The following is a 14,974-nucleotide window of genomic DNA, read 5'->3' as shown; positions in this document are numbered from 1 at the left end:
TCAGATGGAAAAATAAAATAATTCCAGCACCTCAGGAGCTCCCCTGGACTCTCCCAGTCATTACCTGCCCATTCTCTATGAAGGTGATCGCTGTGGTAACTTTTATTCCTATGGCTTGAATTTACCTTTCTTTTGGTAAATTTTGTATCTGTGGATTATACAGTATTTACTCTTTTCCCTCTTCATTCTTTTGCTAAATGTTTTGTTTGTGAGATTTATTCATATTTTGTATCTAGAAGTTGTTCATTTATTTGCATTATGGAATCCCATGGTATGACTATACCAGAATTTGTTTATCCATTCTACTGTTGGTTGTTTCCTGTTTGAGGGGAGTACAAATAATTCTTCTGTGAACATTCTATATCATGTATTTTAGTGTATATGTATATATGTATTTCTACTGGATATATAGCCAGATTTTTATAGATCAACTGAGAACTTAATCATTTTTAAGATTTTTAACATGAGAAACTACATTCCAATTTCAGACAACTACCTTACAAATGATCTTTCAAAATGCAACTATTTAGAGTTGGTAAACTTCTTATATTGAGAAGCTACTTTTTGGGGGTGGGGTGGGGGGGTGCTCATGGTCCAGGAGTCGAACCCGGGTCTCCTGCATGGAAGGCTAACATTCTACCACTGCACCACCCGTGCACCCTACTGAGAAGCCACATATGAACAACTTCTGGTTGCATTTGCTGTGGTGAAAAATAAATTAACAATCTGCATTCAACTCGTCAAAGTTCTTTAATGTGAATGCTTAGTTTTAGTTCAGAACAATTCAGATAAGTAAAGAAGCTGTATAGAGTAGGCAAAGGACCCCTGAATAGGTTCAGGTCTGGTATTATGAGTTCTCTTTATATACTAACTTTTTAAAAGACACTGGGCAAGTCAGCGACCCTCTCTCTGCCTACCTTTCATTCCCATTATATAGATAATGGTCCTTGCCATAGACTACATTTTAGGAGATAACAGATACCAAGGAATTTTAAAATGTGAAAAATGCACTGAATGAATATATAATATTATTGCTATCAAATACAAATTCCATTCTGCCTTGGATAACATTTGGATATGAATTGCTCTTGTATGGAAGTACTTGCACTTCTGTACGACATCAGGTACACTAGATTCTAGTCTCAAATTGCCACTACAGTACTGTGACCTTTTACTCAATTTAACAGTGGTCGTTAGTGGTATCATCACCGTTCTTACAGTATTTCTCTGCCTCAGTTCTCATCAGTAAAATGAGGAGGCTGAACTAGGTACTTAGTACCGTTCCTTTCAGCTCATACATTCCTTTTCTTGCTCTATGATTTTATAACACATATGAAAAGAGGGAAATTAAGCTACTAATTATGTAGTATGACATCTTTTGAGCATTCTGCCGTTACTTCCTATCCTGTGATCTTCACAGCAGCCCTGTGATGTGTAGGTGCTGATAACCCCTTTTTTCAGCTAGGCACACTGAGGTACAGCAAGATTAGATACCATGTCCGTGTTATCATAGCTAGTAGAGATGGTTTTCTTCTCAACTTCAGGTAGTAGTTAATTATTTTATGCTTACAGCTTGTGGTTAGAAATCAGTTCTGTTATTTCCAGCTACATGTGCTTCCTTTTCTGTTCTGTATAACTTCACTGTTTCTTTTCAATGATTTACAAGCACAGTACCTTTCATGCAGAATTTTTCAAGTCAGAAAACTGGAAATTAAGTATGTAAACTTTGCCTTCTCACTTCACTGTGACTTTTCATGCAAAAGCTGAGATAGGGTTCTAACCACCTCCTTTTGTTTTCTAAAACAAGCTGTGGTGTCGTCCTATATACTAAACAGGGTTTTGGTGGTGCAAAAGGTAGAACAGAAAAATGGCTGTATTCACTTGAGAGCATCCCTTGAAACCTTTTGGGAGGAGCCTCGTTACTGTGCAAGGTCCGAACTCCCAAAATGGAATCCTCGGCTCAGTCATCTCTGAAGCATTCTTTCTCTCTCTCCCTGTCTCCCTCCCTCCCTCCCTCTCTCTTTCCTGTTCTCTTTTGTTGTGTTTGGAGTCATTCCCACTAACACCTTGCATTTGTATAGAAATCTTCATTTATACATAATGAGTGTCAAGAGCTTCACTAAATACCAAACATCAGCAATTTCAAAGTACATAATATCCTAAGACTAAACAAATTGTTAGTCTCTGTTTTCAAAACAGTATTAAGCAAGATATAATATTGTTGGATATGATTCTTACTATACAATGTCTTAGGTAGAAAAAAATCTGACTTTATTGAAATTTCATGTAATAAAAAATATATTACAAACATAAAGCTGTTGCCCATCTGGAAAAATACAAAGTGGCTTTCCAAACACAAATGCTTCCTTATTTTTTAACATTGGACGTCTGTGCACTATTCCAGGGTTATCTGTGCTCTTCAGTCTATTAAAACCAATGATACGCACAAAGCCATCCATTGAAGAAGACTTTTTATAGTAGAAGCTCACAATAATGCTATAAATTATTTTACAGAGAACTTTGACCCTACTGGAATGTTTATTGTTGCCCTGCCACTGTATGTTTGTCAAGTATCCAAACCTTTTCCTATTTGCACTGCTAGCTCCTAGTATTTTGTACAGAAATTCCTGAAGTATCCGAAACCCGGAAAAATGTGTAATATGATAAACGTGTAGAAAGCGCCTGACAGTTTGCCATTCAGTCCCTACATAATTTCATACAAAATGACACATGGAGAGCTACCTCTTTATAAGATGAAAACTTATAAACTCAAGAATTTTATAGCCTATATCTCAATCTATGAAAATCAGAGTTTAGAAGGAATTGCTGGCAGACTGTAATTTAAGCAGAATGTGTGAGTATATGCATTTGTTACAGGTACATCTGGTAGATGTAGCTGTCTATTTTTAGAATCAATCTTACTCCAGCATGTATTGACACCAGGTTGTATTAACAAAAGAATGTGGAACTGTGATAACATCATGCCCTAAAATTGTTGAATGTCCTAAAACTTTTTTCTATGAATTATAAATAATATTAGGGGACTTTCACTCGACAACCTTTCATATACCACAATATTAAGGCAGTCGTTCATTAATGATTAGGAATGACTCTCCATTTCTAGTAAATGGTAGTAATCTTAACTTTCACTCATTTATCTGATAGATACTTACTGAGACCTACTAGGTATCAGGCAAGTAATGTTTAAGGTAAAACAGGTCGAGAAACTTCCCCAGACAGGAAAGCCTTCCCCTAGAAGTTGACAGCTATAATCCGAATGGTAAGTACATATTCTCCAGTGAGTAGAGAGCATTACTGGTAGACGGGACCATTTGCTGAGACATGCCATGGTCTGTGTAGGTGACTCCAAATAGTTGAGTCATCTGGAGTATATAATAAATAAATGAAATACCTATGTAGTAAGAGCTGTCCTGCTATGTGTAAGCTATTCTTCACATGCACAGTATGGAATGTTCACATCATTTAAATTCTAATATATATAGTAAGTAAAATAATGTCAAAAAATGTATACCAAAATTCTAAGACCGCTCATCTTAAATTTAGAATATTCAAATTTTAAGTATATATTATATGTCTGAATCAAATTCCAGTCATTTCATATACCAACAAATGCATTTGAGATCAGTTTTTGCTTTATGCCTAAATTCAAATGTATAGTACTGTGCCTTTTGAGAATCTATAGGTGTTGCCATGAAGTCTTATAAATTTACCTGTGTTCAAGTAAGTTTGGCAAATGCTCCTATAGAAAGTTTACCACTTCACTAAGTGATGGTGAAGAGTTGAACTTGGATGAAGTAAAGCAAATAATTCATTCCTAAGAATTTCCTGGTACCAATTAACTAAGTAATTTCAAATCATTATTATAGTGCTGCTATGCTGGACTGCATTGGTATGCAAATTGTTCATATAACTTTTTTTCATTAACTTTTTGTGCAATTATCCTTGATATTTCAGAACATGGAAATCTTACCTTTACATATGACTCTTGTTATGAATATGTTTGCCGTTTGCTATTATGGGTGGGGCTATAAGCAGCAGACCTTTAAACAGTTTGTATTCTTTCCCTAGCAATGCATCTGTTTGGCCTCAACTGGCAATTACAGCAGACTGAAAATGATACATTTGAGAATGGAAAAGTGAATTCTGATACCATGCCAACAAGTACTGTATCTTTACCTTCTGCCGACAATGGTAAGAGAAAGCATTACTTGTCGTGTTTTTCTTTTAATGTCCTCTTCCATAAATGTGTTTTTACCCTTGTTTACATCCAGTTTTTATATGGAAGGGGATAAGATTTTGAAATTAAGATCTCTTTTCATGAGTGTATTGTATGAATTTACTTGAAAGGTTGAAAACTCACATGTTATTATAGGCTTAATACAATTTCCTGCCTTCTGATTTGATGGCTAGGTGCTTCCACCTTTTCTCCTACAGGTGTACATTAAGTTTTATTTTTAGGTTGCAAATAGATACTAAAGCAGCACATCATCTCTTTTATTACCTTGGGTATATTAGGTTTTCTTCATTCAACTAGTATGTGGAGTTGGAATACCATATTAATTCTGTTATAAAAGCTTTTAAATACAAAACACATTAAAGGATTATAACTTCTTGACCTTCCCTCTAGTTGCGCTTTTTCTAAACCTTTAAGAGTTTGCATTTTGGGCTAACAGAGACTTTCAAATCAGTTGAATTAAAACTGGAATTAAGGGCAGGCAGCAGTGGTTCAGTGGCAGAGCTCTTGCCCACCATGCTGAAGACCCAGGTTCGTTTCCCAGTGCCACCCATGTAAAAAAAAAAAAATGGGATTTAAGTGGTAAGATGATGCAGAATTTCATTCTTCTGTTAAAACCACCAGAAAAAATATATACATGTAGGTATATTTATACTATTTTTGCCTTATATTAATTTTAGATGTGTGTATATGCACATTAATTTCATTTTTTGTGCATTAATTTTTTTAGCTTTCTTTATTGTATTGTATGACATATATACAAAGCAAAGAAATAAAAAAGCAGTAGTTTTCAAAGCACTCTTCAACAAGTAGTTATGGACAGATCCCGGAGTTTGCCATAGGCTACCATATGATCCTCATGTTTTTCCTTCTAGCTGCTCTGGAATATAGGAGGCTAGAGGGCTTAAATATTTTTTTATCACCACAATTGACTCTTTTCCCTTCTTCTTTTTGTGAAAAATAACATATATTATGTTTATAAAAAGCTATAAATTTCAAAGCACAGCACCAGAATTAGTTGTAGAACATATTTCAGAGTTTGATGTGGGTTACAATTCCACAATTTTAGGTTTTTACTGCTAGCTGCTCTTAAATACTGGAGACTAAAAGAGATATCAATTTAATGATTCAGCATTCATATTCATTTGTTAAATCCTATCTTCTCTGTATAACTCCACCATCACTTTTGATCTTTCCACCCTTCTCTTTAGGGGTGTTTGGGCTGTGGCTATATAAATTTTTGATATTGGAAGGTTCTGTCACTAATATGGAGTAGGGAGATGGAATTATCTGATGTTCTGGAGAGGCTGGGCTAGGATTCAGGACTTAACTGGACGAGGGACCCATCTGGAGGTTGTAGGTTTCTAGTGCCTGGAACCCTTGTGGAATCTATAATATGGCTCTAGGTGTTCTTTAGGATTGGCTCGAATGGTCCTGGTTGGAGTTTGGCAGGTTATGATAGGTAGCAAGGTCTACCTGAAGCTTGCGTAAGCGCAACCTCGAGAACAGCCTCTTGACTCTATTTGAACTTTCTCTGCCACTGATACTTTATTAGTTATACTTCTTTTCCCCCATTTCTGTCAGGATGGAATTGTTGATCCCACAGTGCCAGGTCTGGATTCATCCCTGGGAGTCATCTCCCAGGTCTCCAGAGACACTTTCACCCCTGGATGTCTTGTCCCACATAGGGGGATAGGGCAATAATTTCACTTGCAGAGTTGGGCTTAGAGAAACTGAGACCACATCTGAGCAACAACAGAGGTCCTCCAGAAATAACTCTTAGGCATGCCTATATGTAGACTAAGTGTCTCCACTACCTACCATAAGCTTCACAAGAGCAAACCTCATAATCAAGAGCGTGGCCTATAGATTTGGGTATCCCTAAAGTTTGACACTGTATCAGGGGATTCCCTGATGATAAGGTTTAATAGTTCCATATTCTTTCTCCCATCCCTCAGGAGACTTTGCCAATACTTTTTGATTATCTGCTTAATGTACTCTAGGATGATTCCAGGCATTACAATAACCTATATTGGATTAAAGGACCTCTTTCTTATTCTGTGTTCCCTGTGTTTCAGCTGTTCAAGTGACCTATACAGACAGGTTGTATTAGATTATGCATTACAGAAAATTTCAGTTCTAGACCAAATAAATCTTTCTTCCATTGATCTCAAGGAGTATGTGTGGTTATAAAATATAGACACTGTCTTCCTTACCCCTATGTTTTGAATTACTTTAACCCCAACCTGTTTGGCTTCATTCTTATCTCTAAATATCAGGTTATATATGTATAAAACAGTCTCTGAAAATCCAGAAATAATAATCACCACTCCGGACTTAATGTGTCTGCTCTGAAAGCTTACTATCTAGGCCCCTGTTTTCTTATTAGCATTTTCTAAAGGTGACCATACCATTCTTGTTCTTTCATTTCTGGCTTATTTTGTCTCATCAAATGTCCCACATGTTCATTCGTATCGTTACATGCCTCAGGATTATGTTCTTTTTTGTAGCCGCACAAACTTCGTTCATAAGTATACATCATCATTCACCAATCTACTTCTCCTTCACTGCATCCTTCAGCCACTTGCATTTATCAGGCATTGTGTAAAAGGCCCAAAGTCCACAGTCCATCAAAATTCTCAATTTTAGATAATTTCATTGTGCTCCCAAGAGAAAGAAAAGCAGTAAACACACTCGCCAAATAGGGAATCTAACCTTCTCTTAACTCTTGTCCCTCCCCCCATTATTTACCTCTACTGTTGCTGTGATAGTGCTGATGGTTTCCTTTTGAACTCAGAGCATGCAACAGCAGGTTTCCCCCTTACCCTAGACTTAAACACTCTTTGTACAAGAATCATATCTTTGAAGTAATTCTTGCAAGAACTAATTCATATTTCTAGTGTTAATCAGTGGGACACGTAGGTGTATGCAAAAGCACTTGAAGAGATGCTCATTTTCATTGGCTATAAGGGAAATGCAGATCAAGACTACAGTGAGATACCACTCACACCTATAAGAATGGCTGCTATTAAACAAACCGGAAACTATAAATGTTGGATAGGATGTGGCGTGTTAATCAGTGGGAAACGTAGGTATATGCAACCCCTTTCAATCTTCAATTGTTCATCTTCAATATGGTAATATTACTTACAGACCTACTAGAGAACCACCTTCACTCCTATCTATTCCCTTACATTGGAGTTCAACCTCATTAGCTAATGGTTCACCCATCTCTAGTTTCTATGTATCTCTAAATCCCCTATATTCTGTATTATAAGCCTCTGATTATACCCTTATACTGGTCATAAAAGTGGAATCATACAATATCTATATTTTTGTGTCTGGCTAATTTCACTCAGCATTATGTCCTAAAGGCTCAGCCATCTTATGGTGTGCTTCAGGACATCATTTTGTCTTACTGCTGCATAATATTCCATCATATGTATATACCACATTTTGTTGATACCCTCATCTGTTGATGGACATTTGGTTTGTTTCCATCTTTTGGCAATTGTGAATAGAGCTTCTATGAACGTCGGTGTGCAAATGTCTGTTTGTGTCATTGCTTTCAGGTCTTCTGCATATATACCAAGTAGTGCTATTGCTGGGTCATAGGGCAACTCGATATTTATTTCCCTAAGGAACCACCAAACAGTCTTTCATAGTGGCTGCACCATTATACATTCCCACCAGCAGTGCATAAGTGTCCTAGTTTCTCCACATCCTCTCCAACATTTATAGTTTCCTGTTTGTTTAATAGCAGCCATTCTTATAGGTGTGAGTGGTATCTCATTGTAATCTTGATCTGCATTTCCCTTATAGCCAATGAAAATGAGCATCTCTTCAAGTGCTTTTAGCCTTTTCTATTTGCTCTTCAGAAAAATGCCTATTCATATCTTTAGCCCATTTATAACTGGGTTGTTTGTTCTATTATTGAGTTGTATGCTTTCTTTGTATATACAGGAAGTCAAACCTTTGATTGATACGTGATTTCCAAATATTTTCTCCCATTGAGTTGGCTGCCTCTTCATGTTTTTAATGGTGGAGAAGCATTTAATTTTGAGGAGTTCCCATTTATCTATTTTTTCTTTTGTTGCTTGTGCTTTGGGTGTAAAATTTAGGAAGCTGCCTCCTATTACTAGGTCTTGAAGATGTTTCCCTACATTTTCTCCTAGAAGCTTTATGTGGTAGTTCTTATATTTAGGTGTTTGGTCTACCATGAGTTAATTTTTGCATTGGGTATAAGATAAGGGTCCTCTTTCAGGCTTTTGGCTATTGATATCCAGTTCTTCCATGCCCAATTATTTAGAAGACTATTTTGTCCCAGTTCAGATGGTTTGGGGGCCTTGCCAAAAATCAGTTGACCATAGATTTGGCGGTCTATTTCTGCACTCTTGATTCAATCCCATTACTCAATGCATCTATCATTGTGCCAGTACCAGTACTGTTTTGACTACTGTGGCTTTATAATAGGTTTTAAAGTCAGGAGGAGTGTTAATCCTCCCACTTCGTTGTTATTTAGGATACTTTTAGCTATTTGGGGTCTCTTTCCTTTCAGATGAATTTGGTAATTAGCTTTTCCAAATCTTCAAAGTAGGTTATTGGAATTTTGATTGGTACTGTGTTGAATCTGTAGATCAATTTGGGGAGAATTGACATCTTAACTGTATTTAGCCTTCCTGTCCATGAGCAGAGAATGTCTTTCCACCTATTTAGATCTCCTTTGATTTCTTTTAGCAATGTTATGTAGTTTTCTGTGTATGAGTATTTTATGTCCCTAGTTAAGTTCATTCCTAAATACTTGATTCCTTTAGTTGCTATTTTGAATGGAATTTTTTTCCTTAACTGACTCCTCAGCTAGGTCATTGCTTGTGTATAGAAATGTTACTGATTTTTACACATTAATTTTATATCCCGCCACCTTGTTTATTAGTGAAGTAATTTTGCTGTACATTTCTCAGGATCTTCCAAGCATAGTATCATATCATCCACAAATATGAGAGTTTTACTTCTTCCTTTCCAATTTTGATGCCTTTTATTTCTTTGTCCTACCTGATTGTTCTAGCTAGAACTTCTAGCACAATGTTGAATAACAGTGGTGACTGTGGGCATCTTTGTCTTGTTCTTGATCTTAGGGGGAAAGCTTTTAGTCTCTCTCCATTGAGTATAATGCTGGCTGTCGGTTTTTCATATATTCCCTTTATCATATTGACATAGTTACCTTTGATTCCTATCTTTTGGAGTGTTTTTTATGAAAAAAGGAGGCTGAATTTTGTCGAATGATTTTTCAGCATCAGTCGAGATGACCATATGATTTTTCCCTTTCAATTTGTTAATGTGCTATATTACATTAATTGATTTTCTTGTGTTGAACCATCCTTGCATTCCTGGTATAGACCCCACTTGGTCATGGTATATAATTCTTTTAATGTGTTCTTGGATTGGATTTGCTAATATTTTACTGAGAATTTTTGCATCTATGTTCATTGGGGAGATTGACCTGTATTTTCCTTTTATAAGGAAAACTTCTTTACCCAGTTTTGATATTAAAATAATATTAGCTTCATAAAATGAGTTAGGTAGGGTTTATTTTCCTCAATTTTTTCTAAAAATTTGAGCAGGATTGGTACTTGTCGTTTTTGGAATTTTGATAAAATTCCTCTGTGATGCCATCTGGCCCTGGGCTTTTCTTTGTAGGAAGAATTTTGATGATTGATTGAATCTCTTTACTTCTGATTGCTCTGTTGATATCTTCTATTTCTTACCAAGTCAGTGTAGCTTGTTTGTGTGTCTCCATGAATTTGTCCATCTCATCTAAGTTGTCTAGTTTGTTGGCATATAGTTGTTCATAGTATCCTGTTATGATTTCCTTTATTTCTTCAGGCTCTGTGGTAATGCACCCCTTCTCTTTTCTGATTTTGTTTATTTGCACTCTCTCTTTTTTTCTTTGTCAGTCTTGCTAGTGGCCCATCAATTTTATTGATTTTCTCAAAGAACCAACTTTTGGTTTAATTGATTCTTTCTGTTGTTCTTTTGTTCTCCCATTCATTTATGTCTACTTTAATCTTGATTTCTCTTCTTCTATTTGCTTTGGGGTTAGTTTGCTGTTCTTTCTCAAGTTCCTCTAGGTATGCTGTTAAGTCCTTGATTTTTGCTCTTTCTTCTTTTTTAATAGGCATTTAGGGCAATAAATTTTCCTCTCTGCCCAACCTTTGCTGCATCCCATAAGTTCAGATAAGTTGTATTCTCATTTTCATTCATCTCCATGTAGCTACTGATTTCTCTAGCAATTTCATCTTTGAGCCACTAGTTGTTTAAGAGTGTGTTATATAATTTCCATGTGTTTGTGAATGTTCTCATTCTTTGGCGGTTACTGAGATCCAGCTTCATCCCATTGTGATCAGATAAAGTGCTTTGAATAATTTCAGTGTTTTAAAATTTAGAAAGACCTGTTTTGTGCCCCAGCATATGATCTATCCTGGAGAATGTTCCAAGAGCACTAGAGAAGAATGTATATTCTTGTGCTTTGGGTGAGGTGACCTATATATGTCTCTTATGTCTAATTCATTTATCAAGTTATTTAACTTCTCTATTTCCTTGTTGGTTTTCTGTCTGGTAGTTCTTTCTATAGAGGAGAGTGGTGTATTTAAGTCTCCTACTATTATTATTGAAACATCTATCGCTCCCTTCAGTTTTGCCAATGTCTGTCTCATGTACTTTGTAGCTCCTTGATTGTGATCATAAACATTTATGATTGTTATATCTTCTTGATGAATTGACCCTTTAATTAGTGTATAGTGTCCTTCTTTGTCTCTTATGATGTCTTTACAATTAAGGTCTATTTTGTTCAATATTAGTATAGCTATTCCTGCTTTCTTTTTGTTACAACTTCCTGGAAAATCTTTTTCCATCTTTTCACTTCCAGTCTGTTTGTGTCCTTGAGTATAAGATGAGTATCTTGTAAGTAGCATATAGCTGGATTATATTTCTTAATGCAGTCTGCTAATCTGCATCTTTTCAATTGGTAAATTTAGTCCATTACCACTCAAAGTTATACTGAAAAGGTGTTTCTTGAATCCTTTATTTTATTTGTCAGATATATATATTCTTTTCCCTCTTTCTCTTTCTATTCTTTAAATTACCATTAGTGGTACTCTTCAGTTCTGCGTCCTCCTCCAGAACTCCTTCTCATGTCTTTTTTTTTTTCAGCTGACAGAACTCCTTTTAGTATTTCTTGTAGGGTCATTCTCTTGTTGACAAATTCTTTCAGGACATCTTTGTCTGTGAAAACTTTAATCTCACCCTCAGTTTTGAAGGACAATTTAGCTGGGTACAGTATTCTTGGCTTGAAGTCTTTCTCTTTCAGGATCTTGAATATATCATACCACTGTCTTCTCGCCTCCAGAGTGCTAGTTGTGTAGTCTTATTTGGTTTCCCTTGTATGTTGTAGATTGTTTTTCTCTTGCCACTTTCAAGATTTTCTGCTTCTCTTCAGCATTTGACTGACTGATTAATATGTGTCTTGGGGAAAGCCTATTTGGATTTATTCTGTTTGGAGTTTGTTAGGCTTCTTTGACTTGTATATTTATGTCCTTTTTTTTCATTTTTTTAAAATTTATTAATTTAAAAAAATTTAACAAACTAAAACATTAACATATATAATCAGTAATTCACAATATCATCACTTAGTTGCATATTCATCATTTCTTAGAACATTTGCATCAATTCAGAAAAAGAAATAAAAAGACAACAGAAAAAGAAATAAAATTAAAACAGAAGAAAAAAGATTATATATACCATACCCCTTACCCCTCGCTTTCATTAGCATTTCAAACTAAATTTATTTTAACATTTGTTCCCCCTAATATTATTTTTATTCCATATGTTCTACTCATCTGTTGACAAGGTAGATAAAAGGAGCATCAAGACACAAGGTTTTCACAGTCACACAGTCACATTGTGAAAGCTTTATCATTATACAATCATCCTCAAGAAACATGGCTACTGGAACACAGCTTATGTCCTTTTTGAGGATTAGAAAGTTTATCCCCATTATATCTTCAACTACTCTTCCTAGCCCTTTACTCCTCTCTTCTCTTTCTGTGACACCAGTGATTCTTCTATTTGTGCACTTAGTTTTGTCTATCATTTCCCTGAGATCCAATACAAAATTTTCCATCTTTTTTGCCATTTGCTGTTTTTGAGTCTTCAAAGTCAGTTAGCTATCGTCTGTATCACTTATTCTTTCTTCTGTCTCTTCAAATCTGGTGTTGTGTGCCTCTACTATGTTCTTTATTTGGTCAGCAGAGTTTTTAATCTCTGTGCTATCCACTTTTTTTCCATTTATTCTTTCAAATTCTTCTACTGTTTTCTTGATCTCCTTTATGTCATTTGCCATCCCACTTATTTTATTAAGTAGAGTTGTATGAACATCTTTGATTAGTTCCAATATTTGTGTCTCCTCAGGTGTTTTAATTTGGTCATGAGGCAGGGCTATGTCTGTCTGCATTGTGATATGCTTAGTGATCTTCTGCTGCCTTCATCACATGTAAATATCTGGATTGATTTACTTTGATAGTTGATTTCTTTCAGTAATCTTAAGGCCTTGTGTTTGCGGGATGGTTGTACTGCAGTCCCAGTCACAGGGTTGCGCTGGTGAGGGTACCGCACCCAAGGAGCACAGCCTGGCTTACTTCCTAGTCCCATGCTCCCATTCGTGCACTTCCACGGACTCCGGGCCTCCGCCCAGGCTCCAGCTTTCTGCCTCTCAGTTCCTTGGTCTCTGCAACCAGGGTGCCCTATGAGGTGCAGAAAGCTCTCCCAGGTCAGGCATACTCCCAAATCGCTGCCTCAGTCGCCCTCTGTCACTTCTTTTACTTTTCTGTGGAGCAGGGCCAATCTCAAACTACTATATTCGGCCATCTTCCTGGAAGTCCCTGTGTATTAATTTTTTTAATTAATTTTTCTACCAATACACAATATCAACCTTCTATTTAATAGTTATTTCTCATTTTCTTTTCTTGAATTGCCCCTGAAATCTTAAATTGTAAGGAATTCTTATTTCTGTTTTTCTAAGTTACGGATTTCAGGTATCTAAAGAACCTGCAACACCCACACACCATCTCACACTACATCAGTTTTATAAGCCGTCCAGGAAAGCAGAGCTCATATCTCTTTAGAAATTTTAGGGAATCACAACTCCTGTGAAAGCTTAGAATTATAAACAAATTCACTAAGAAAATTATCTTTGCTAAACATATTGAGAAAATTACTTCAAAGATTCTGAATGCAATACTCTTATTTACGCAGTCCTATTTTATTCTTATTTTATAAATATAAAGAACAGTCTTGGCCCAGTGAACTCCAAGCTTGCCTTTAATTCTGAGTCAAAGCTTCTAAATGATATTTGGTGCCTAAAAGAGGAGTTTCTAAGTATATGTCCTAATCCTGTACCATTTATTCCTAAAACCTTCTTTGGCTAAAACCTTTAGAGATCAGATGGGTCAGAAGTGTGGGGTCTCAGGCAAACCTGACAGAAATTGACATGGGATAAAAAGATAAGAATGAAATTTTTAGCTCAAACAGCAATCTCTTTCCAGAAACCAAAATTATTTCCCTAGACCAAGGAATTCATTTAGCTTAATATACAGGAAAGTATCACACAGACCTATAGTCAGTCCTCACTCTTTCACTTATTGTCTTTGTAACCCTGAGCAAGTTACTTACCCTCTTTCAGCCTCAGTTTCCTCACATGTACAAGGACTTAAAATCCCTATTCCAAAAAAAAAAAAACTCTATCTCTTTAGTCACCAACTTCAACAAACTCTCTTCTGTACTTCTCAACAGTTATTACTGTCCTTAAAATCCCAGTTCCTCAGTAGATGACCTTGCATCCTACTCAGCAGAAAAAGTCAAGCAAGGTGTGTCTGTTCAGTTTACTCCTTTCTTTGCCTTTCGCTTACTCCTCCCACATCTGGCTTCTGCAGCACACCTCCCTCGTGGCTGTCCCCTACAGCAGCCACTCGCCGCAACCCGTGTCTCCCAAAGCCATTGACTGGTGTCTCAATAGAGACACTGAATACTCCGCAATCTCTATCATGTTTGGCTCCCAGTGTGTGGTTTAACACAGTTACCCTCTCCGTCCTAAACAGAATGCTCTTTTGCCTCGGCTTCTGTGCCGCGACATTCTCTCTGGCTTTCTTCCCGCCGTTCTCACAGCTCCTTCTGTTTGTTAACTCACCTTCCTCTACCGACCCCTAGACCCTGCGATTTCTCAGTCCTCGACTCTCTTCATAACGTAATTTCCCATCCTCTCTCCTGGCATCGATTGTATTCTATATGTCCTTGACACCCAAATCAGTAAGTCCAGGCTGGATCACTCTCCTTAGTACCATACATCAACCACAAAATCTAATCCAGCAGAGTGTAGGGAATTCCAGGACTAAGTCCTTCCACTGAAACAACGATTAAGCAGGCAGGAATTGTCTCAACAACTATTTTGAAACTTCGGAGGCCAAGGGAAGATGATACAACTCCAGGGAAGAGCAGGAGGAAGAGGCTGATACATTATGGTAAAGAAGAGTTAACTGCTCTCTCCATATGGCAGCTCCCAGGGCCCGTTCCCCACTCCCATGGCAGGACACCATCCAGTCCAGACTCTGACTAGCTCACTGATGACAGAAAGGGATGTAAAATCCTCTTCCCCAGGACCAGAGGTGG

The 14,974-nt window shown here is 36.7% G+C and overlaps 1 protein-coding gene across 9 annotated transcripts in view; it reads left to right on the top strand.

Annotated features, from left to right (window-relative positions):
* TENM3 (teneurin transmembrane protein 3) overlaps positions 1–14,974 on the top strand; it is a 1,405,686-nt gene that overhangs the window by 1,244,622 nt on the left and 146,090 nt on the right. For all 9 annotated transcript variants that reach the window (XM_077144566.1, XM_077144565.1, XM_077144570.1 and 6 more), the window contains one exon: positions 4,090–4,212. In XM_077144566.1, the coding sequence (XP_077000681.1) occupies positions 4,090–4,212 (123 nt within the window). The remainder of the gene's footprint in view (positions 1–4,089; positions 4,213–14,974) is intronic.

The sequence above is a fragment of the Tamandua tetradactyla genome, chromosome 26 (genome assembly GCF_023851605.1).
Source record: "Tamandua tetradactyla isolate mTamTet1 chromosome 26, mTamTet1.pri, whole genome shotgun sequence".
NCBI classification, from domain to species: Eukaryota; Metazoa; Chordata; class Mammalia; order Pilosa; family Myrmecophagidae; genus Tamandua; species Tamandua tetradactyla.
The sequence above is the reverse complement of the archived record's forward strand: the minus strand, read 5'-3'. Positions and strand labels throughout refer to the sequence as shown.